The sequence below is a fragment of the Buteo buteo genome, chromosome 11 (assembly GCF_964188355.1).
Source record: "Buteo buteo chromosome 11, bButBut1.hap1.1, whole genome shotgun sequence".
Lineage (NCBI taxonomy): Eukaryota > Metazoa > Chordata > Aves > Accipitriformes > Accipitridae > Buteo > Buteo buteo.
In genome coordinates this window covers 26,308,530-26,332,741 of record NC_134181.1, presented here as the reverse complement: position 1 = coordinate 26,332,741, position 24,212 = coordinate 26,308,530, and the positions used below count along the sequence as shown (strand labels likewise).

Here is a 24,212-nt window from a genome sequence, read left to right as displayed (position 1 = left end):
GCATCCCCACACCAGAGCAACCTGCATCCTCCTGCTCCAACGGGGGAAACTGAGGCAGGAGGCAGCCCTTCCTTCCCAGCCCACTCCAGTGCGGCGGGGCTGCCCTGTTTTCCCCCTCTCTATTTCCCAAACAAGCCCTGGCCCTGGCCCTGACAGTTGTCAGGCTAAATATTTTGTGTGCAGCAGCCGAAAACAAAAGTGAAGGGGCCGCAGGGTTTAGACGAGGGCTGCAGGGGCCACCCCTATCCCAGCGTGCCACGGGTGCCAGTGGGGAGTGCCAGCTGGACACGACGTGTGGGGCCGGACACCATCCAGCAGCGCCCGAGGTGGGACAGGGACGGGACCCCGGGGGTCCCACTTGGGAATGGGGACGAGGACACTGGGTGCCCTGCGGCTGGGGGTGACGCTGCTGGTCCTCAGTCCCCTCCCGCTGCCCCTCGTGTGGGCTCCTTCTGAAAGTAAGTGCCTGGAAAGGGGTGGCTGGGAGCTGGGGGGGTGCTTGCTTGGGGCGGGGGGGTCAGCTCTGGGGTGGTGGGGGCTTGCAAGAGCCAAACCCCCAGGCAAAGCTCTTTGGGAGTTCCCTGCCTCAGTTTCCCCCCTGCGTGCTGTGGACCCCCCGATCTGGGGCAGGAGAGGCAGAGTGTGGGACCCCCCCGCTGCTGGGACAGGAAGACGGGAGCGTGGCAGAGGGCTCAGCTGGAGCCAGGGGCATCGATCGCTTGGCCCCACCGGGAGCTGGGATGGTGGAAAATTGTAGCTGGGCAGGAGCTGGGACCGGCACTGCTGCTCCCCGCGCTGCTGCTGGGACGGAAAACGTCTGGGGAGGGGGTGGCATGGAGGGGAGGGGTGGCAGTGGTGGGTCCCAGCTCTCATGGCTACGGAGGGGGACCTCTGGGCTCCCGCCCCAGTTTCGCTGATTGGGACATGCTGGGGGCACCAGAAGGGCTGGGTTTGGGGTCTGTCGGTCTGTCCTGCTTTCCCCTCTCCCCACCGCTTTGTGCCTCAGTTTCCCCGAGCACCGAGAGGTTGTGCTGGGGGGGGTGGGAGTGATGGAGGGGGAGGGGGTGAAGCATCCCCGTGCTGGGGCTGTGCCAGGAGCTGCCCGGGGGACGCACCTCACCGTGTCTATCCCCACCAGGAACCCATGTCCCCTCTCTGTCCCCCCCAGGGACACGGGGGACCTCTGTCCCCTTGCACAGTGGAGGAGCGGGGTGACTTTGCCAAGGTCAGGGAGGGTGGCGGTGGCAGCAGGGGCTGTAACCTTCTGTGCTGGTGCTGCACCCGTGGCCAGTCCCTCGGTCCCACGGGAGGATGGAGGGAACCCCCGTGTCCACACTGCGGGCGGGACAGGGGTCCCCCTGGCCAGCACCAGCCCCCCGCAAAGTCCTGAGCCCCGGCGCGGGGCTGGGGGTGAGTGGCACGTGCCTGCCTGCGTGATCCTGCTGCTGTGGGCAGCTGCCAGGGCCACGGTGCCCACGGTTAATGAGTGACACCGAGAGGGGAAAAATGCCGCTGGGCACACGTTCACAGGGGTACGGCTACGAGCCACAGGCCCAGGCTGGCTGTGGACAGATGAGGTGTGAACCACGCACTTGGACCCCCACAGGGACCTGGACCGTGCCGGCAAGCTGTGTACTGTGTGCCGGCCGGTGGGTCTCTGCGGCATGGGTGGCCAAGCTGGGGTGCTGGTGTTGCCTGGTGTTTAGGGTACACGCTGAGCCGGCTGTGTTTACTCTGGGTGTTTACAGTAAATACTCGCCGAGATCTCAGTGGCTTCTTTCCACCATAACTTGGCATCAGATTTCAGGCCGGAGATGCTGCCGGTGGGAAGATGCCGGCTCGTCCTGGCTCTTGCATCCCTACTGGGACTGGGAAGCGGGAGATGCTTAGCCTTGTGCTGCCCCCGATGCTCCCGCTCCCTGCTGGGATCTGGGAGGAAAAGTCCCAGGACAGTGAACCCACTGCCGGGGCCGTGCTGTGTGGGTGCCCGCGGTAGCCTTGCGTGCTCCGTTAGCTGCCTGGGCACTGTGCCGGGGAGTTAATGGGAATGACCTCGCGGGAGCTGCCAGCCCGTTGAGTAACCGCACATCCGCAGGGAGGGAAGATGCCGTGAGCCCCCCATGACTGCCCCACAGCTTGGGGAAAGGGGAAAGCCCCTGCAACCCCAGCCAGCTCCCCCTGGGGCAGATGGCAGGGCTGGGACATGGGCCTGGGGCTGACATGGGGCGAGACGGCCGCCCGGGCAGCCAAACCTCGTTAGCATCACCTCTGATGGACACGTCGTGCCCTGGAGAGCCGCAGCGCGCCGGCTGCCTGTCAGAGCTGCTCGCATCTCCCTGACAGCCCAAACCAATTGCAGCCACATTTGACAGGCAGTGCCGGGATATTAAATACATACCCCCCCAGCCCTGAGCATCACTCCGACCCCGGTGGTGGGTACAGCAGGGGGATCCCTAGGTGGGGGGTGGGGGTGGGGGGGCAGCTGCCCCATCCCTGCTGCCCACGGGGTCCCCCTCTCGCCACCCCAGTCTGTGGCAGCATGGACATCCGCAACGACGTCTCCCAGCTCCAGAAGCTGGAGAACTGCTCCATCATCGAGGGCAACCTGCAGATCCTGCTGATGTTCACCACGGGTGCTGAGGACTTTCGGGGGCTCAGCTTCCCTCGTCTGCTCATGATCACCGAGTACCTGCTCCTTTTCCGCGTCTACGGGCTGGAGAGCCTGCGAGATCTCTTCCCCAACCTCTCCGTCATCCGCGGCACCAACCTCTTCTTCAGCTATGCCTTGGTCATCTTCGAGATGCCGCATCTGCGGGATGTGGGGCTGCACAGCCTGAGCCACGTCCTGCGCGGCTCGGTCCGTATCGAGCGCAACCAGGAGCTTTGCCACCTCTCCACCATCGACTGGGGGCTGCTGCTGCCTGACGCCGTGGACAACACCTACATCGTCGGCAATAAGTTAGCTGAAGAGTGCGCCGACGTCTGCCCGGGCATCCTGGACGTGGAGAAGCCATGCGCACAGACCAGCGTCAACGGGCAGCTGGATTATCGTTGCTGGACATCCAGCTACTGCCAGAAAGGTGGGTGCCAGCGGCGCGGGGCTCGATCACGGCAGCTGCTTTTCCGGGATGGTGCCAGTTTGCACCATGGCTGCTGTGGGGTATACTGGGAGGGCACTGGGGAAGTCTGGTGGAGCTGCAAGGGGACGGCAGGCCCTGGCACATGGCCGTTGCTCCCCTGCCACCGGGAGCATGCTGTGCCAGCAGTGTGGCAGGGGTAACTGGATCCATGCTGTATCATCCTCCGAAGGAGAGGCCAGCTCCTGGCTGCCGTGTTTTCCCAGCGGCAAGGTAAATACAGGCCCCTCCCTGGCTCGTTTGCTGTAAACACAAGACCTGGTAATGAAATACATACTATAAACACAGATCCTTATCGGGGCTGTAACCTCGGCTGCTGCCCCAGCACCGGCTGCACCGGGCAGCTGAGGCTCGGCATGGGCTGAGCCTCACCCCATCCGTCAGTCTGTCCTGCCGTCTACCCATGCAGCCCTTCATCCACCCATCCAGCTGGTCACACGGCCACCCATCAACCCACCTGTCTATCCGTCTGTGCACCATTTGGCCATCCCTCCATTCCTCTGCCCATTCCTGCATCCCTCCATCTGTCCCTGCATCCCTCCATCCTTCCAAGACTCCATTCATCCCTCCATCCCTCCATTCATCACTTCATCCTTGCATCCCTCTATGCCTTCCTGCATCATTCTATCCCCACATCCCCGCACCCCTCCTTCCATCCCTCCCTCCATCCCTCTATCCCTTCATCCCTCCATCCCTCCTTCCATTCCTGCATCCCTGCACCACTCCATCTACCCCTCCACCCCTCTCCCCTTACCCCCCAGAGCAGGGGGGTATCAGCAGCCCCCCGCAGCCCTTCCCACCTCTTCCCTCTCACCCCCATGTGGACCCCAGCCCCCCTGCCCCGCTGTGCTGATCCGGGGCCAGGGAATCTGCACCCGGAGGATTCTCCTCGTCCACGGTGCTGTCTCTCTCCTCGCAGTGTGCCCATGCGGCGTGGGCTCAGCGTGCACGGCGGCGGGCGAGTGCTGCCACGCTGAGTGCTTGGGGGGTTGCGGGCGACCCCGTGACAACCGAGCCTGCGTCGCCTGCCGCCACTTCCACTTCAACGGGCATTGCCTACCCTCCTGCCCGCCCCGCACCTACGAGTACGAGGGCTGGCGCTGTGTCACTGCCGAATACTGCGCCAGCCTCCGCAAGGTCTCCGACAACCCCCGCGACGCCTCTAAGTTCGTCATCCACCAGGGGCAATGCCTCTCTGAGTGTCCCTCGGGCTACAGCAGGAATGAGAGCAGGTCGGGGAGGGGGGTCCCCGGCGTCCCCTGGCATGGCCGTGGTGGTGACATGGTGCCCGGCTCGCATCTCATCCCCGTCCTCCTGCCCACAGCATCTTCTGCCACAAGTGTGAGGGACTGTGCCCCAAGGAGTGCAAGGTGGGCACCAAGACCATCGATTCGACACAGGCGGCGCAGGAGCTGGGGGGCTGCACGCTCATTGAGGGCAACCTTATTGTGAACATCCGCCGGGGCTGTGAGTGCTGGATCCGGTCCGCCCTGCAACCTGCCCTGGGTGGGAGAGTTGCTGCGGGATGTGGGGGGTGAAGGAGGGGGGTCTTCTCCCTTGCAGGGTGAATTAATGGGGGGGTCCCCCCCTCCCCACGCTCACACCCACGGGTTGTCCCCAGATAACCTAGCCTCGGAGCTGCAGAGCAGCCTGGGGCTCATCGAGACCATCACGGGCTTCCTGAAGATCAAACACTCCTTCGCCCTCGTCTCCTTGTCCTTCTTCAAGAACCTCAAGCTGATCCGCGGTGACTCCATGGTGGACGGGTGAGGACGGGGTGTGGGTCTGGGGACACACACGTGGCTTTGGGGGTGCTTGCGCCCACTGCCTCCATCCATGTCTCTTCCTCCAGGAATTATACCCTGTACGTCCTGGACAATCAGAACCTGCAGCAGCTCTGGGACTGGAGCCACCATGTGCTCTCCATCCCTGTGGGCAAGATGTACTTCGCCTTCAACCCCAAGCTGTGCCTGGCTGAGATCTACCGCATGGAGGAGGTGACGGGCACCAAGGGACGGCAGAACAAGGCAGAGATCAACCCCCGCACCAACGGGGACCGGGCGTCCTGTGAGTACCGGGATGGGGGGACACCCAGAAGTGCCACGACCCCCCGCCCAAACCCTGCCTTCTCTCTGCAGGCAAGACCCAGACCCTGCGCTTCATCTCCAACGTCACCGAGTCCGATCGCATCTTCCTCAAGTGGGAGCGATACCGGCCCCCTGAGTACCGGGACCTCCTCAGCTTCATTGTCTACTACAAGGAGTCGTAAGTCGTCCCTGTCACCCACTTGTCCCCATCGCAGAGGCCTTGGGAACCCCAGCCCATGACGTCCTTGTGCGCTGGTGGACTGCTGGACCTCAGGGGGTCTTGCAGCTGGGAGGGCGTCCTGGGACTCTTCCCGATGCCCAGTGTGGGGCAGACCTTTCCAGAACGTGTCAGAGTACGTGGGGCAGGACGCCTGTGGGGCACAGAGCTGGAACGTGCTGGACGTGGAGCTGCCGCTCAGCAGCGAGCAGGCGCCGGGGGTGGCCCTGCTCAACCTCCGCCCCTGGACACAGTACGCCATCTTCGTCCGTGCCATCACCCTCACCACTGCGGAGGAAGGACGCAACTACGGGGCACAGAGTGAGGTGGTCTACATCCGCACCATGCCGGCAGGTAAGGGGCTGGCGAGGGGGCTGGGGATTCCCGTGGTGGCCCCCCAAAGACAGACTGACACCCCCGTATCCTCCCAGCCCCAACGGTGCCCCGGGATGTCATCTCCATGTCCAACTCCTCCTCCCACATTGTGGTGCGTTGGAAGCCGCCCACGCAGCGCAACGGCAACATCACCTACTACCTGGTGTTGTGGCAGCAGCTGGCCGAGGACATGGAGCTCTATGTCAATGACTACTGCCACAAAGGTGAGGGCAGGCAGGGCAGGCAAGGCTGCCGAGCAGGGGCAGCACAGGCAGGTCAGATGCTGCAGCCGAGGACACTGATGGGACAGGGATTCTCCCACCGAGCCGGGCTCTGGCAGCCCTGCCCGTTTCTGCCCGCAGGTCTGAAGCTGCCCACCAGCAGCGCGGACACCCGCTTTGGGGACGGGGACGGCCCCGAGGTGGAGCAGGATGTGGAGGAGCGGTGCTGCCCCTGCCGCCCTGCTGATGGGCAGCTCCGCATGGAGGGCGAAGCTGAGTCCTTCCAGAAAAAGTTCGAGAACTTCCTGCACAACTCCATCATCATCCCCAGGTGCTGTCCGGGGGGGGCTGTTGTCCCTGTGCTGGGGGGGGACCCCCAGGCTGGGTGCATGGGTCTGCCCTGGCTTGGGGGTCTGGTAGCTGCTCCTGGCAGATCCTTTAACCAATTTCCCGCTGTCTCAGGCCACCTTGGAAGGTGACGTCCATCAACAAGAACCCACAGAGGTGAGCGGGGACCACACAAGCCTGGAGGGTGTCCGCTCCCCTGCTCGATTTTGGGGGACAACCCAAGCATCCTGGCTCCGCACCGCCTCCTGTCCCCATCACCTGCAGGACCCCGAAGCGGCGCAGGGACGTGGTGGCCGTCACATCCCCGGCCAACGCCTCCTCGGCTGAGCCGCCAGCCCCAAGCCATGCCAGGGGTGAGCCCAAACCCGACTTCCAGATCTTCGAGGACAAGGTGGTACGTGACCGGGCAGTGCTGTCACGGCTGCGGCACTTCACCGAGTACCGCATTGACATCCATGCCTGCAACCACGCCGCGCACACCGTGGGCTGCAGCGCCGCCACCTTCGTCTTCGCCAGGACCATGCCGGAGCGTACGTCCTGGCAGCATCGCCTCTTCCAAACACTGCCTCGGCAATGCTGGGGTGCTCTGGGGTCCTGGCGCCTTCGAGATGGGGCATTGGCAGCAGGTTGGGGTCTGGGTGATGCCTCCAGGAGCTGACCCCCTCCGTGCTCCTCTCCAGTGCAAGCTGACAACATTCCCGGCAATGTCACATGGGAGCCGGCCGGCAAGAACAGCGTCCTGCTGCGCTGGGAAGAGCCCAGGAACCCCAACGGGCTCATCCTCAAGTATGAGATCAAGTACAGCCGTGAGAGTGAGGTGAGGACCACCCCCCGCCGTGGCTACCCTTCCCCAGCCCTGCCAGGTCTGGTTACAGGGGCACAACACCCATCCCATCCCATCCCATCCCATCCCGTCCCATCCCGTCCCATCCCATCCCGTCCTATCCCATCCCATCCTATTCCATCCCATCCCGTCCCATCCCATCCCATCTCCCTCTCCCAAGGCTTGTGCATGTCTGGGGGCAGGGATAAAGCCCCCTCTGCCACCCCTCCCTTTCCCCCTCCCCAGGAGGTCACCACTGTTGTCTGCGTCTCCCGTCACCGCTACTCCAAGTACGGGGGGGTCCACCTGGCTCTGCTCCAGCCGGGGAACTACTCGGCCAAGGTCCGGGCCACCTCGCTGGCCGGCAACGGCTCGTGGACGGGGCTCGTCAAGTTTTACATCCTGGGGCCAGGTACCTGCAGGGGACAGGGGGGATGCCAGCGGGGTCCCTGGCTGTGGGGCAGGCAGGGAGGGGGGGCTGTGGGGCCAGGGAGCTGGGAGTCAGGGCGTGCTGCTGCTGGATCAGGGCACTGGGGAATTGGGGGATGCTGCTGGGCTGGGATGTTGGGGATCAGGGGGTGCTGCTGCATTGGGAAGCTGGAGGATCAGGGGATGCTGCTGGATTGGGAGATCTAGGGGACTGGGAGATGCTCGGGGCCAGGGACACCCAGAGGTCGGTGGATGCTGCTGGTCTGGGGAGCTGGGGGCTCCCTGTCTCTGGCCCAGCAGTGGTGGTGGGACAAGCGTGCCTGCAACACGTGGGGCGGGATGAGTGCCCGGGCCCTGGCCCATGGCCGCCTGCTCCCAGCAGCCGAGGAGGAGTCCGGCAGCTTCTACATCCTGCTCACCGTTACACCTGTGGTCCTCATGGTGCTCATCTCCTGCCTCGCCGTCTTCATCTTCTACAAGAAGAGGTAGCGACCCTCCCTGCACCCCCAGGGCTGGGCTGGGGCTGGATCCAGCCGAGCTGGGGCTGGAGAAGGGTCGTGGGGAGGTGGCATCATGCCCTCACCCCCCCCCCCCATCCTCTGAGTTATGCCCACCCCTTGCAGGAGCACCGATGGGTACCCCAGCGGGACGCTCTACGCCTCCGTCAACCCTGAGTACTTCAGTGCCTCGGACAGTACGTGGGGATGGGAGGAGCATCCCTGTGGGATCTGCTGCCCCCTTCCCTTGCTGGGGCCGTGCCAGCGGGGATAGGGGTGGTGATGGGATGGGGATGGGGATTATGACGGTGACAGGGATGGGGATGGAGATGGTGACAAGGATGGTGACAGCGGTGGGGATGGTGACAGTGCTGGCGTGGTGCCCCCTTGCCCCGCAGTGTACATGCCTGATGAGTGGGAGGTGTCGCGGGAGAAGATCACGGTGATCCGGGAGCTGGGACAGGGCTCCTTCGGAATGGTGTATGAGGGGCTGGCACTGGGGCTGACTGCTGAGGGCGAGGAGACCAAGGTGGCCCTGAAGACGGTCAATGAGTTGGCCACCATGCGGGAGCGCATTGAGTTCCTCAATGAGGCCTCTGTCATGAAAGCCTTCAAGTGCCACCACGTGGTAGGTGGGCGGCCGAGGGGGGAGGGAGGGGACAAAGGGGGGTCCGGCCACTCATGTGCCACCCCTCTTTGTCCCCCCCAGGTCCGCCTGCTTGGCGTCGTGTCCCAGGGCCAGCCAGCTTTGGTCATCATGGAGCTGATGACGCGCGGAGACCTGAAGAGCTACTTACGCTCACTCAGGCCTGATGCCGAGGTGAGGGGCTGGCTGGGTGCCACAGCACCCCACGGGCGAAGAGGCACCCTCCCTGTTCATGGGGCAGGGGAGTGCCAGTGTGCCCCCCCCCAGCCCCAACTCTCTGTGCACGGTGTAGAACAACCCCGGGCTGCCGCCGCCATCACTCAAGGACATGATCCAGATGGCGGGGGAGATTGCCGACGGCATGGCGTATCTCAATGCCAACAAGTTTGTGCACCGGGACCTGGCCGCCCGCAACTGCATGGTGTCCGAGGACTTCACCGTCAAGATTGGAGGTGGGTGGGCAGCGGTGGGTAGGATCACCACCAGCCCCGCATCTCCCAGTGCTCATGCCTTCCTCCTTCTCTTCCTCCTCCACCAGATTTCGGCATGACCCGGGATATCTATGAGACAGATTATTATCGGAAAGGGGGCAAGGGGCTGCTCCCCGTCCGCTGGATGTCCCCTGAGGCCCTCAAGGATGGCATCTTCAACACGCAGTCTGATGTCTGGTAGGTGTTGGGGTGGGGTGAGCCTGGGGGGATTTGGGGGACACCCCCCAGCTGAGCGACAGCCTGCCGGTAGGTCCTTCGGCGTGGTACTGTGGGAGATCGCCACACTGGCTGAGCAGCCCTACCAGGGCATGTCCAACGAGCAGGTCCTGCGCTTCGTCATGGACAACGGTGTCCTGGAGCGGCCCGAAAACTGTCCTGACAAACTGTGAGTAGTGGGGGTAGATCTCCCCTGGACCCCCAGCCTGCTATGAGAAAGGCGGGGTGGAGGAAATCAGCACTGAGCCCATCACCCTGGCCTCTGGTCTCTACAGTGTTGGGATGGCTGTGGGGTGCCGGGACCCCCCCCAAAACCCAGCGGGTACCCTCTCTCCTGCAGCCACGAGCTGATGTGCCTGTGCTGGCAGCAGAACCCGCGCCAGCGCCCTTCCTTCATCCAGCTCCTGGAGAGCATCAAGGACCACATGGCACCCGCTTTCCGCACCCTCTCCTTCTTCTACAGCCCCGAGAACCGCCGGTGCGGCTCGGGTGAACCCTCCGATGCTGAAACGGATCAGTCCCCTGGGGAGGACGAGCCCCCCATGTCCCCCTTGCCCATCCGCAAGGACCGAAGCCCTGGCCGGCTCCCCAACGGGACGGCCTGACTCTGACGCCAGGGCATCCTCGGAACCGTGCCGGACTCTGCACCCCCCCTCCTCTGGCCGCCCCCGCCCCCCCGCCGGGACCTCCCCGCGTTATTTATTGCTTCCAAGGGCCCGGCCGAGGAGCGAGTGCCTTGGGAAGGGGGTGGCAGGCGAAGCAAGGATGCTCCTTGGGGTGCATTTCCCCTGGGAATAAATTGGGGTACCCCAAGTTGGGGGGAGGGAGCAGGGGAACTGCTGATTGGGAGGAGACCACCCTGGTCTTTCCTTATTTTTTGGAGAGGGGCGGGAGATGAATGGGGGTTTGGGAGTGGGGAGCGGAGTTTGGGGTCCCCCCACCAACCTACCTCTGTTGCTGCTCCCCAGCCACCTGGCAAACAGGTTAGTAGTGTGACCCCCCCTTTTACAAGTGGGGAAACTGAGGCACGGGGGAGCCCTGCAGCGGGAGACGCCAGGGCCACCCTCACCCCCCCCCCCCCCCAGTCCCCGGCACTGGGACCAGTGTCGGGGCTGTGCTAGTCTGCGGAAGGGGCTTCACTGTCTAATCTGTGGCTGTGAGATGAGTGTGAATAAAGGGGGACAAAGCTCGGTCGTGGCAGTGCCGGTTTGTGGGGGTCACGGAGTGGGGGCAGCACACGGGGCTTTCCACTCCTCCCCCCACTGGCCCCATCCGCTTCCTGCATGCCCCGGCTGCGGCTTTGCCCTGCGGTGCCCAAACCGGGGGCGTTTCTGGGGAAAAACGTCAAAGCACCGGAATTTGGGAGGACGTCGCGGGCGGCAGCCACTGGCCCGCTCTGCTGGGGGGGCTGCTGGGAGTGGCCAGTGGGGTCTCATGGGGGGGGGGTGTCACCCCAGGGGGGAACCGTGGACCCATGGTTGCCACTGGGGGCTGGTGTGGGAGGTGGGCCCGGGGCTGAGGCATGTGGGAGGAATACAGGCTGAGAATGTGCTAAACTCAGTGCACAGATGAGCCACCCCCGAGGTGCTTTGGGGTCTGCTCAGGGACAGGCAGCAGCCGGGTGGGGCTGGGGATCCACGGGGGAAGGGCAGTGGGTGCACAGCAGCCATGCCCTGCCTCTCCGGGGAGGAGGAGGGGGGTCCTGGCCAGGGGTGACAGCTGGGGACAGGGCCACTGTGCCACCAAACGTTCCCCCGTCTCCAGCCTCTCTGCACCCCAACATAACGGGGTGCTGGGGGAAGAGCCCGAGCCGGGGCAGCTCTGTCATGCTTTGAGATTTGGCCTGGGGGGGGGGGGGGCAAGTTGGAGGGCTCTTGGTGACCCCATGAGCCCAGGGGTGCTGGTGTGATGTCCCATCTCTTATGTGTGGCCAGCTCCGGGCTGGAGCTGGGTCCTGGAGGGGAGGTTGTGCGTGTGCATGTGTACATGTGTGTACATCGTGTGTGCTCTGGTGTGACTGGGGGTGCTGGGACGCCGCTTTGTGGGGTGGGGGGTTGGGTTTGGGGCTGGGGGGTGCAGGCGTAGGGTGCTGGCGTGCAGGCAGGGTGCAGAGGTCTAGGCAGGGTGCAGGGGTCTAGGCAGGGTGCAGGTGTGTAGGTAGGGCGCAAGGGGTCTCGGCAGGGTGCAGGCAGGGTGCAGGCAGGTTTTTGGCAGGGTGCAGGGGTCTAGGCAGGGTTCAGGCAGGGTTCAGGCAGGGTGCAGGCAGGGTTCGGGCAAGTGCAGGGGTCTAGGCAGGGTTCAGGGGTCTAGGCAGGGTGCAGGTGCGTAGGTAGGGTGCAGGGGTCTCGGCAGGGTGCAGGGGTCTCGGCAGGGTTCAGGCAGGGTTCAGGCAGGGTGCAGGGGTCTAGGCAGGGTGCAGGGGTCTCGGCAGGGTGCAGGCAGGCGCCCTTACTCGGTGCCCGTCTGCAGCGGGACACTCCCTCCGTGGGGCTGGGGTCTCCGGGCAGAGTTGCGGCCAAGCCCCCCGTCCCGTCCCGTCCCGTCCCGGGGGCTCCGGGGTCCCGAGTGCCGGTGAGTCACGGGGCCGGCGGGGGGGGCCGGCCCTGCCCCTCCATCCCCGCCCGTGGGCCGGGGGGGGGGTCTCCGGGGCAGGGGCGGTGCCGGGGCGGGGGGAGCCACCGGCCCCTCCCGGGAGGCCGGTCCCTACGTTGCTTTTTAAGCCCGGCAACGGCCCCGTGTTCGGGCTGCCGGGCAAGTGCGAAGGAGGGCGGCCCCGGCCCCGGCCCCGGCCCCGCGATGCCGCCGCTGCCCGCCCGGCTCTGTCTGGCCGAGCTGCTGCTGCTGCTGCTGCTGCTGCTGCTGCCCCTGCCCGCCCCGGGGGCTGCCGGACCCTGTCCCCGGCCCTGCCGTTGCCCCCGGGCCGGTACCCTGCTGTGCCGGGAGCCCGGCACCGTGGGGAGCGTGGGCCGGCTGCTGGGAACCGGCAGCTTCACCGACGTGTGAGTGGGGTTGGGGATGAGGGATGCGGGGCTGGGGAAGGGGTAGCTGGGGGGCGATGGAGCTCGGGGACCGGGTGGAGGGGCCGGGTGTGCTGGGGTGGAAGGTGATGGGGCTGGGGGTGACGGAGGTGGGGGGACAGGGTGATGGAGCCGAGGGCGACAGGGCTCGGGGACGGCGCGGGGGGGCTGGGGGTGATGGAGGCGGCAATGATGGGACTGAGGGATGCGGTGATGGGGTGGGAGGCGGTGGGGCCGACGGGCAGGGCAACGGGGCTGAAGGTGATGGGGCTGGGATTGATGGAGCTGGAGGTGATGGAGCTCAGGGACAGAGGCGATGGGGCTGGGTGATGATGATGATGGGGTGATGGGGCTGGGGGACGGTGATGATGGGGTTGGGGCAATGGTGGGGGTGATGGGGTTGGGGGATGGCGATGACGGGGGCGATGGGGCTGGGGATGACGGAGCTTGGGCTGGGGCAATGAGGCTGGGCTGGGGCAGGGATGGAGCAGGGACCACTGCGGGGCTGAGACCGCGGTGGTGGGACTGGATCTGCTGTGGGGCTGGGATTGCTGTGGGGAGTGGGGCTGCTTGAGTGGGAGGCATTGGGGGCTGCAAAGATGGGGGCCCTGCTTCATCCCCCCCCCAGGGAGCGAGTGAGGGGCTTGGGGCAGCTCTTTGCCCCCTCCCACAGCGATGCCAGCGGGAGTGATGGGCTGAGGGTGCAGCCGGGTCCCCGAGCAGGGAGCACCCATGCTGTGGTGGGCAGGACCGGGGTGCAGGGAGGGACCGAGCCCCTCATCCCCACATCTGGTGGGACTGTCACCCTGCCCCAGGACCTGTGGGTTGGGATGCTGAGGGGGGTCTGAAGGGTGGCACCCCAAATTTGCTGGTTTGGGAGATCTCCTCTCATCTCGGTCATCCCCTTGCTCCAGGACACTTGGTGGGGAGACGAGGGCTGGGGTGAGCAGAGGCAAGGAGGGTGCTGGGGGGGGGTTTACAGGGTGCTGGTTAATACCAGGGTGCCCCGACCCCTGGGTCCTCCCCCCCACCGCAGCCCTGGCTGTGCCGCATTGCCGGGGGCTGGCTGCGGCATGTCTCTGTGCCTCAGTTTCCCCCACGTGCCGGGGGATGCTGCGCTGCGGGGCGCTGCCAGCTCTTTGTTCACTGGCTGGCGGGGTGGGGTGGGTGGCGGTGGGGATGGCAGTCCCCCGAGAGACCCCCGGCCATCCCATTGCCCCAGCCGCCCTCATCCTTCCCATCCCCACAGCCTTGACCATGGGGATGGCAGTAGGGACCCCCCCCACACACAGATGAGTGTCAGTGGGACCAAAACCCCCTCAGTGTGGGTCTGAATCTCCAATTAACCCCGGACAATTTGGGGTTCGCAGGAGGAGCCCCTGGGGTGGGGCAGGTGGGAAACCCCCGCACTCACTCCCAAAGGGGTCTTCCTTCACCCCCTGCCTTGGGAGAAGGCAGAGAGGGACAGTTGGTGCCCCCCATCACATCGCAGGACACTACGGGGTGCAAGGAAAGGTGGGGACCCATGGGGGAGTGGGGCTGAGACCTGGCAAACTCACTCTCTGGGGCAGCTCCATGGGGTCCAAGAGGCAGCTCAGCCCCGGCCCCGCACGGCACACACCCGCTGGAGACTCAGTGCCGGCAGGATTGCCTGCCGCCATCCCTAGCCCCTGCTTCCCAGCTCATCCCTGTCTGCCCGGAGGAAACTGAGGCACAGCGGGGTAGCTCAGCTCCATCCATCCCTGCCCCTGTCCCCCCAACTGCAGGCTGCCACAGGGTAGTGCTGGCACAGCCTGGGGAGGGGGAGAGCCGTGGCCCCCCCACTCCTCTCACCCCACACTTTGCCAGCAGCCCCTGGCATGGGGGGGTCCCGGGGCTACTCCCCCCCTCGTTTGCCTTTCAGCATCATCGAGAACCAGCAGACGCTGACGACCTTGACCCGGGCTGACATGAGGATGCTGCGGGACCTCAGGAGCCTGTGAGCACCCCGGGGTGGGGTCCCTGCACAGGGAAATGGGGGGGGCTGGGGGATCCCCAGAGCTTGATCTCACTGCAGGGAGGTGAAGTGGGGTGCTCCTAGGATGGGGATTCGGGGTCCCCAGTGCGGGTGCTCAGCCCTTCCCTCCCCCAGCACCATCTCCAGGTCGGGGCTGCAGCACGTCTCTGCCGACGCCTTCCTGGACACCCCCAGGCTGAGCTATGTGTGAGTATCCCCCCCCCAATTCCCTCCCCCAACCACCCCCCCCTCCCAGTTTGGAGTCTCGGCCCCCCATCCCCACAGGCACTCGGCCCCACTGCAGGGTGGCTTGTCCCCGTGCCCGGGCAGGATCGATGGTGTCCCACTGTCCATCGGCATATCAGCTGGGCTGGGGGGGGCCGCGTGGGGCTCTGCCGCTGAGTGGGAAACCATCGACCGAGGGCAGGAGTGCAGGCAGCTGCCTGCTCCCCTGGGAGCTCCGTGCTGCCCTGATATGGGAGGGGACCCCAGAGAGCAGGGGGACACGCACCCTGTCTTGGGGTGTGTGAGGCCTCCCCCCTTGCAGGGAGGTGCCTAAAGGGTGGTGGCACCCTGGCAGAGGTGGTTTTGCTTGGTCACGCTGTGACAGTGGTGACCCGGGTGCTGCCCTGTGCCCCGGCCAGACCCTCTGCGAGAGCGGGGTGATGCAGGACAGGGGTCTGCAGTGGGAAGGGGGGGCTGACGGCGGGGTCTCTCCCGGCAGGAATCTTTCCTCCAATGCGCTGCAGAGCCTTTCCTGGAAGACCTTCCAGCATCTGCCCCTGCAACAGCTGTGAGTGATGGTGAAGCGGCGGGGGGGAGAAGGCGGGTGTGGAGTATCCCTCGCCGGGGAGATACCCGGGGTGATGTGGAGGCAGGGATGGGGCTGGGGCCGCAGCGAGATGGCGGCTCTGACAACCACGGGCATGGCGACAGGGACAGGGGTGGCACATGTGGCACGCTACCTGGCCCTGGGTGCATCCGGGAGCACCGGCAGCACTCGGTGCAGGATCAGTGCCACCAGGGTTGGGGCTGCCAGCATCCAGCCTCATCTGACCTCGCTGGGGATGTATACACCTAGGCCACCGCAGCTTGTTTGACCCCTTGTCCTCTTCCCTGTCTCATCTCAGCATCCTGGTGGGAAATCCCTTCAACTGCTCCTGCGGCCTCCGCTGGTTGCAACTCTGGCAGAATGGGAGCCGGGCCGAGCTGGGGAACCAGTCGCTGGGCTGCTGGGAGGGCAGCGTACTAGTCCCCCTGGGCAGCCAGCCCCTCCACGCCTGCGGTACGTGGCAGGGGACCCCACTGGATGCTGGCTTTGTCGTCCCCCCCCGCCCCATCCTGAGTCACTCGGCTGGGGAGAGCATGGAATATGTGGTGGAAGGGTGGGGGGACACGATGTGGCCCTGTTCACCCCATTCTCTTTGGCAGAGCCCCCGACCGTCCGCATCGAACACCCCGAGTGGGTGCTGCGCCAAGGCGACAGCGTCAACCTCACCTGCCACATCGCCGCCGAGTCACTGGCCACGGGGGAATGGGTGGTCCCAGAGGTGGGACCCGAGCTGCCCATCGTCACCAAGGTAAGCTGATCCTTCCCGGGGCACAGCCGGGGACCTTCCCGGCAGCACCATCCCCGCTGTAGCAGCCTCTCACTGGTGGGGTGGGAATGGGGGGGATGCAGGAGCTGGCACAGCTCGGGGGGGATGGTGGGGGGCTGTTTGCTCACCCTGTCCCCGTGCTTCCCACAGCTCTCAGACTGGGAAATTGTCCTGGAGATCAGCAATGTCTCCTCTAACCTCAACCACAAAGAACTGACGTGCCGGGCGGAGAATGCAGTGGGGCCAGCGGAAGACAGCGTGATGCTGAATGTCACCTGTGAGCAGCCTGGAGGGGGCCGGCATGGGGTCCGGGTGAGGGGACTGACTCAGGAACCCACCCAGCTCTGTTTCCCCCAGTCCCCCCCGTGATCCTTCTCCTGCATGAAGCCATCCCCCAACACTTCTGGTGCATCCCCTTCTCCGTGGACGGTAATCCGGTCCCCAGCATCCGCTGGCTCTTCAACGGCACAGCCCTGGCCGAGGGACCCTACATCCACACCCGCATCGTGGAGTACGAGCACAACTCCACCGTCCTCCACGGCTGCCTCCAGCTCAACCGTCCCACGCACGTCAACAACGGCAACTACACCCTCCTGGTCCGCAATCCCCTGGGCTTTGCCACCCGCAGCATCCAGGGACGTTTCATGGAAAACCCCTTCAGCTTCAGCCCTGAGGAGCCCATCCCTGGTAGGTGCCAGGCAGAGGAGGCTGCCCCGGGGTTCCTCCCGTACCCCGGTCTCGGTGGATGAGATGTGCCACGTCTTTTCTTGCATTGGTGTGCAAAATGGGTTATATCTGGCTCTCCGAGCAAGCCCTGATGTGCCTCAGTTTCCGCCAGGATGGGAGCGGGCAAGGACGGGGCACTCTTGCTTGGAGAATAACAAGTGTTTCTCCTTTCTCTCTCCCTTTGGGCTGCACCAGTGTCTCTGTCTCCGCTGGGTGAGTGAGTGGGCACACTGCACCCCACGGGGTCCCCGCTGCAGCGAGCATAACCCCCTGCCCCAGCTCCCCCTTCAAGCCATGCATCCCTCCCCCCCCCCCACCTTGCCGGGACCAGCCCAGGGGATGGGGACCCCTCTGCCCCATGTTCACTCTGTGCCCTTCTCCCTGCCCCAGGCACCAGGAACAGCTCTCTGGAGGGGCCCGTGGAGACAACGGACGAGCACACGTTCGGGGTGAGGGGATGCTCCGTGGTTTGGGCTGGGGGACCAGGAGACCCACGGAAGGGTGGGACAAATCCTTAGGGTGCAGCCAAACCAGAGCCAAGCAGGATTGAGGCATGCGATGGGGATGAAGGGCAGAGTCCCGCTGCCTCAGTTTCCCCTGCAGCAGCTCCTGGGACTTGTGGCCATCACAGCCCCCCAAGGGCTGGGAGAAGGGACCTGGTGGGACCCCAACCTGAGCCCCATCCCTGCCATCACCAGGTCTCGGTGGCCGTGGCGTTGGCCGTGTTCGCCTGCCTCTTCCTCTCCGTCATGCTCATCGTGCTCAACAAGTGCGGGCACCGGTCCAAGTTCGGCATTAACCGTGAGTCCCCCCGACCTCGCCCGGCATCGCGGGGGATTCGAGCCGTGGCACAGGGACACCCTGGTTCCTGCATCCATGGGATGGCTGGGGCCGTGCTGGGTACCCGAGTTAGGACATGGCTGTGGGGTGATGGTCCCTGTAGGGTGGGGACCATGGGTGGGGACTGTGGAGGGGTGCCGGGTCCCCCCCCCCCCGCCCCCAGCAGCACGGGCAGCAGCTGCTAATTCACTCCTGGAATGGATTCAGCCTCTAAATGGGTTTGATCGGGCTGCCTGGCCCCCGGGGGCCGGCTGAGGTGGGGGGGGGATGCTCGGCAGAGCCTGGCACTAGCTGCACTGGTTGAGGGGGGGCTGCGGGACCCCCCCCGATGGCCTTGTCCTTGTCCCTGCAAGGCTCGGCAGTGCTGGCCCAAGAGGATGACCTGGCCATGTCCCTGCACTTCATGAACCTGGGCAGCAGCACCCTCTCCTCGGCAGAGAGCAAGCTGGAGGGGCTGAAAAGCAACTTCATCGAGAACCCCCAGTATTTCTGCGACACCTGTAAGGGCTGGGGTGGGGGACGACACGACCGCGGTTCCCCAGCATCCTCCCATGCACTCGTCCCCGTCTCCAGGTGGGGGGGGCACTGACGGTTGGGGGTCCCCCCAGGCGTGCATCATGTGCAGCGGCGGGACATCGTGCTGAAGTGGGAGCTGGGCGAAGGCGCCTTCGGGAAGGTTTTCTTGGCCGAGTGCTACAACCTTCTCCCAGAGCAGGAGAAGATGCTGGTGGCCGTGAAGGTGAGGGGGGGGGACAATGCTGGGGGGGGGGTTGGGGGGTGTTGGTCAATGCCAGGCTGACGCCGTGTGCCGGCAGGCGCTGAAGGAGGTGACGGAAAGCGCCCGCTTGGATTTCCAACGTGAAGCCGAGCTGCTGACGGTGCTGCAGCACGAACACATCGTCAAGTTTTACGGCGTCTGCACCGAAGGCGAACCCCTCATCATGGTCTTCGAGTACATGAAGCATGGCGACCTCAACCGCTTCCTCAGGTGGGTTCGGGGGAAGGGGGGGTCCCATCCCACCCCCCCCACTGCTGCTCCATCAGCGCAGCCAGCCTGCTCCCTGCTAATGCAGCCCTCCTTGCAATATTGATTAGATTAGCTGTCTGAGAGGCTTAAATAGAGAGAGATTGGCCATCAGCTGGAATAAGCAGAGACTTTTCGATTGCCCCCCCAGGTATTGCTGCTAGACGGGGGGGGGCGGGGGGGGGCTGCCAGAGGCATCGCTTTAGTGGCCGTGCGATGAGCTCTGAGACGTGGCTTTTATGATTATTGTTATGGGAGTTGGCATTAATGGTTCTGCCGAGCAGAACCCCCCCCGCCAGCTCCCGGCCGCGGCCGCCCCAGCACAGTTGTCAACCGCGCTCAGCATCAAAGGCAGAGCGGCTGGAGGCGGCCGGAGCCACGCTGGCCCCTGGCCTGCCTCGCACGCCCCGCTTCACACGCGCCGTCACGCTTTCACACCCGGCCTGCGCGGGCTTGCAGCCCCTGACACGCAGCCTTCCCTGGCGTGACGGTCCATGCGTGTGCATGCATGCGTTCACACACGTACACACCCTTCTCTGGCAGTTGTGCACACCTTTTCCCTGTGCATGCACACCCTTCCCTGGCATGCATGCATACAGGTGCACGTTTTTCCCCTGTGCACGCACACACATGTGCACGCTCTTCCCTGGGATGTGCGCACATATGCAAATGTGCGTCCCCTCTGTGCATTCACATGTGCGCACCCTTCCCTTGCATGCGTACATACAAGTGCACGCATGCCAGGGAAGGATGCGCAAATGTGTGTACATGCCCTTGCCCTGTGTGCCTGCACACACGTGCACACCCTTCTCTGGCATGTGTGCACACAAGTGCACACCTTTTCCATGTGCATGCCTTCCCCCTGTGCATGCACACACACGTGCACACCCTTCTCCAGCATGCATGCGCACAGGTGCGTGCCCACCCCTGTTATCTGCGCACATACGTGCACACGCTTCCCTTGTGTGCACGCACACATGCGTACGCCCTTCCCTGGCATGCATGCACATATGTGTGTGCCCTTCCCCTGTGTGCATGCACACACATATACACATCCTTCCCTGGCAAATGCACGCACGTATGTGCGTGCAATTCCCCTGCGTGCATGCACACACGTGCATACCCTTCCCTGGCACGCACGCGTACCTGCTCGCCCCTTTCCCCTGTGCACGTGTGCAAATGTGCACAGCCTTCCCTGGCACGCACGCATACAAGTGCATGCCTTTCCCTTGTGCGTGCACACACACACACACCCTTCCCTGGCACATGTGCATGCCCTTCCCCTATGTGCCTGCACACACACGTGCACTTCCTTCCCTGGCACGCATGCATATGTGTGTGCACCCGCCCTTCCCCTGTGTGCATGCACGTGTGCACCTCCTCCCTGGCATGCGTGTGCGCAGCCCTTCCCCTGCTTTTGCACGCCCTCTCCCACACACATATCTGCCCACCCACCCCCATACGCGTCTTGTCCCCCGCTCTGAGCAGCCCCTCTGCCCTGGCAGGTCTCACGGCCCCGACGCCAAGATCCTGGACCAGGGGCAGGGGCAGCCCTGCGGGCAGCTGACGCTGAGCCACATGCTGCAGATCGCCACGCAGATCGCTTCGGGCATGGTCTACCTCGCCTCCCTCCACTTTGTCCACCGTGACCTGGCCACCCGTAACTGCCTGGTGGGCCACGACCTGGTGGTGAAGATTGGGGATTTTGGCATGTCCCGGGACATCTACAGCACTGACTATTACCGGGTGAGTGGGCTGGTGAGCTGCCCCCTCCCTGCCTACAAGCTGGGAGGGGCGGGCACGCTCGATTTTCCCTCTTAGCTGCTGCCTCCCAACCCATCTCCATCCATGTTTAATCATAGACCGGTTTGGGTTGGAAGGGACCTTTAAAGGTCACCTAGTCCAACACCGCCCCCCGCCATGAGTGGGGACATCTCCCACTCAATCGGGCTGCTCAGAGCCCCGTCCAACCCGACCTCGAATGTCTCCAGCGATGGGGCATCGACCACCTCTCTGGGCACCCTGGGCCAGTGTCTCACCAGCCGCAGCGTAAAACATTTCTTCCTGATATCTGGCCTGAGACATGCTCAATGAGCAGGGCTGGGGCTGGGGAGGGGCAAATGGTGGTGGGGTGTGTCGCTGCCCCGCTGACGCCCCGCTGTGGGCAGGTGGGGGGCAGGACCATGCTGCCCATCCGCTGGATGCCCCCCGAGAGCATCCTCTACCGTAAATTCACCACTGAGAGTGATATCTGGAGCTTCGGTGTGGTGCTCTGGGAGATCTTCACCTACGGGAAGCAGCCCTGGTACCAGCTCTCCAACACCGAGGTGAGCGAGGGAGGGGGATGAGGATGGCAGCAGACCCCCATGGGGGTACCCGGTGTGTGGGGGGGTGTTGGGGTGGGGTACTCCATCTCCATCCCTGGTTCCCGCAGGCCATTGAGTGCATCACGCAGGGACGGGAGCTGGAACGTCCTCGCACGTGTCCCTCCGAGGTGTACGCCATCATGCAGAGCTGCTGGCAGCGGGAGCCCCAGCAACGCCGGCCCATCAAGGAGATCCACAGCCGCCTTCAGGCCCTCGTCAAGACCCCCCCTGTCTATCTGGACATACTAGGCTGAGCGGGGACCCCCACCCACCCTCCGCTCCTTGCTGTTCCCCCTGCCCTCCCCGCTGCCCGGGACTGTGGCTCTCCCCCAACCCAACGGAGCCCCTTGGACTGATGCCTTGATGGGGGGAGAGGGCTGAAACCTTATTTATAGTGGAAAATGCCAGCCCAGCACCATGGGAGGGCTGTAGGGCTGGGCTGGGGGACCCCCAAGGCTGTGCCCCCCGGGGTTGTGGTCATGCTCCCAGGCTCCTTGGCATTTCCCTGACGTGCCAGGGGGGAGGCGCTTGGCTGATATAGGGTTTGCTCTGGGGAGGGGCGGGCAGAGCTGAAAGCCCCTCCAGCACTGGGTCTATGCCGGTGTGGGAGCCGGGGGGGCTCAGCTCTCTGGGGGGATGCGGGCAGCCTGTGGCTTGGCTGCTCCTTTGTCCCCCATCCCGGTTCCTGGCTGGTGGGGACACCCCACGCTCGCCCGCTCTGCAGCAAAACTGGTCTATAATAAAACTGTCCATCTCTCCCCTGCGCTGGGACCCACCTGCTCTGGGGTGTCTGCCAGACATGGGGTGGGATGGAGGGCTTTTGGGGAGAAAAAGGGGCTTTTTGGAGCTGGGAGGTTCCGGCTGGAGAGCTGGAGGGGATGTACTGCCCCAGGAATTCCAGGATGCAGGGATGATGTGTACCCAGGATCCTGGGATGCAGGGATGATGCGTGCCCAGGATCCCAGGATGTTGTGTGCCTGGGATGCAGGACCCATGTCCCTGTCCCCAGCCCAGAGAAGGATTATTTTGTCTATGCTACAGGGACCACCTTGGGCATCCCTCCAGGGATGCTCACGCTATACCCTAGCCTGGGCACCTGGGCCCCCTCACCAAGGGGTCTGGAGTGGGATGGGACTTCACAGCACAAAACCAACCCCTCGCCCAAAAAGGACAAAACCCTCCCTTCCCCACACCCCATCACTGGAGCCAGGGCGTTATCGCATGCCCTGTAGCATCCACTTCATCATCCTTTCCCTGGGCTCTTGGGCCGCCTTGGTAATGGTTGAGACCTGGATCTGACCGTAATGGAGCTGAATTGATTTCATCTGGCTAATTAGGCAGTGCAGGCAGGGCCCTGGCAGCTCCTTTGTTACCCACTGCGACCTGAGATAAGCACGAGGAAAGTGGTGTCACAGGGGAAACTGAGGCACGGTGCAAGGTGGGAGCAGCCGGTGGGGGGTTCCGTGGCAGTTGCCGAGGGGCTTGGGGCTGGCACGGCGCACAGCTGTGCCGGGTGGCCGGGGCTGGATGCGGCATGATGAGAGCTGGAGGAAACTGGAGCCGTCCCCAGCGCCCTGTGGCTCCCAGCCTGTAATCCATCCACAAACCCTGCAGCGGGGCTGGATCCAGCCCCCAGCCTGGGGCTCCGGTCCCTCCATCTGGCCCCAAATCTTTGCTGAGGGTCCAGCCCCAGGGACATGGGGAGCCGGCGTGGGCAGGATCCAGTCCCGCTCGAGCGCAGCCCGGCTGGCAGAGCCCCCCACCTGCTTCCTTGGGGTCTCTCTAATCGCTGCCTGTGCTGATTTATGGCCTTTTTCCCTCTTATCTAATTTGAGGAAGGAACAAGATTACAACCTTGAGCTTTTCCAGCCCCGCGCCGCAGATTGCCGCAGACCAACGCCCCAGAAGGGACCATGCATGGTGGTAAACCCCCCCCCCCCAAGCAAGGTGGGCTTCCCCGCTGCCGTGCCTCAGTTTCCCCCATGGGACGGCAGTGCCTCAGTTTCCCCCATGGAGGTGGCTGTGCCTCAGTTTCCCCCTTAGGCTGGTCAGGGAAGGGTTAAGCCCCCCCCCCCAGCCCCTCTCCCTGAAGGGTTCAACCCTGATTGATTTTATTCCCCCCCTCCTGCTGCAGTTTCTCCATTTCACTCGCTCCAGGGGGAGCGGTAATGGACTCTGGCAATGAGGTAATTAACGGCTCTGCTCCCTGGCAAAGCTGCCCGCCCCAGCGGCACCACGGCCTGGCCCCACTAACGGGGGTTAATGAAGGTTGGGGGGTCCCGGGCCCGATTCTGCCTCTTGCAGCCAACACAACTGCAAAGAGTCACTGGTGGGCCACGGCCGCATCCTGCACAGGGGGTCCCACCCCAGCCCAACGGCCCTCCTGCTCCCCGTGGATGCTGGTGGGGCTGGGTTTGCTCCCTGGGGGGTCCCACTCCCCCAGAAGCTCCTATGGGGACCCCTGGGTCCCTCCTAAGGAGTCCAGCCATGTGTTTTGGGGTTCCCCCTCCCTCCCAAGGATGGGGGGGTTGGTTTTTGGGGATGCAGCTGTGTCCCAGCACTGTGGGTCCTGGGGGGGCTGAGCACTGGCTGGACCTTGCGCAGCCCCCACCTGCCCCTAAGTGCACTTGGGGGTCCCCGTCCCCTCCGGCACTGGGGGTCTCAGGGAAGCTGCAAAGGCATTTTGGTCCTAAGGCACAGCTGAAGTGCTGCTGAATTGTCCCTGAGCAATATTTCCCCACCGCCCTGGGGACACCTTATTTAAGAGCATCAGGGGGTGGCGGCGGGGCGGGGGGGCACTTCCACACCAGGTTCCTGGCTCTGGATGTCCCCAGCTTGTCCCGGCCCTGATGTCCCCAGCCCAGGACTCCTCTGCATCCACAACCCCCACAGCCTTGGTGCCCATCCCTGCTCTGGGAAGTACTATTTTGGGGTGGCCACAGCAGACCCCCAGCTGCGGGTGGGCTTGATCCTAATGGAACCCCGGGGCTGGTAAGGGGGAGGGGGGGCAGCTGAGCCACCCTGGGACATGAAAATCTTTATGAGTGATTAGAGCTATTACTGTAACGAGGAAAGGCAATTAACGGCGCCTTGACATCAGTTGAGGCCAGCTAATGTACGCGTGCTTGCTGGGAGCAGGGGGCGGCTGGGCATGGGGA

General features: G+C 64.5%; 2 protein-coding genes across 2 annotated transcripts; both read left to right on the top strand.

Annotated features, from left to right (window-relative positions):
* The first annotated feature begins 364 nt into the window (after positions 1 to 364).
* INSRR (insulin receptor related receptor) lies at positions 365 to 10,092 on the top strand. The gene is made up of 22 exons (XM_075039526.1): positions 365 to 458; positions 2,529 to 3,080; positions 4,057 to 4,369; positions 4,462 to 4,604; positions 4,759 to 4,903; positions 4,990 to 5,204; positions 5,276 to 5,402; positions 5,557 to 5,795; positions 5,873 to 6,040; positions 6,179 to 6,368; positions 6,500 to 6,541; positions 6,650 to 6,915; positions 7,066 to 7,202; positions 7,455 to 7,620; positions 8,020 to 8,122; positions 8,261 to 8,331; positions 8,533 to 8,762; positions 8,844 to 8,954; positions 9,073 to 9,232; positions 9,319 to 9,448; positions 9,522 to 9,656; positions 9,828 to 10,092. Exons 1-22 carry the CDS (start codon positions 365 to 367, stop codon positions 10,090 to 10,092), a joined length of 4,002 nt encoding a protein of 1,333 aa, XP_074895627.1.
* A 2,191-nt stretch (positions 10,093 to 12,283) lies between these two features.
* On the top strand, positions 12,284 to 21,308 carry NTRK1 (neurotrophic receptor tyrosine kinase 1). The gene is made up of 17 exons (XM_075039525.1): positions 12,284 to 12,486; positions 14,408 to 14,482; positions 14,636 to 14,707; positions 15,225 to 15,293; positions 15,631 to 15,785; positions 15,932 to 16,080; positions 16,249 to 16,375; positions 16,456 to 16,785; positions 17,020 to 17,037; positions 17,215 to 17,273; positions 17,523 to 17,625; positions 18,018 to 18,164; positions 18,273 to 18,403; positions 18,480 to 18,652; positions 20,194 to 20,434; positions 20,857 to 21,015; positions 21,123 to 21,308. Exons 1-17 carry the CDS (start codon positions 12,284 to 12,286, stop codon positions 21,306 to 21,308), a joined length of 2,397 nt encoding a protein of 798 aa, XP_074895626.1.
* The last annotated feature ends 2,904 nt before the right edge of the window (positions 21,309 to 24,212 follow it).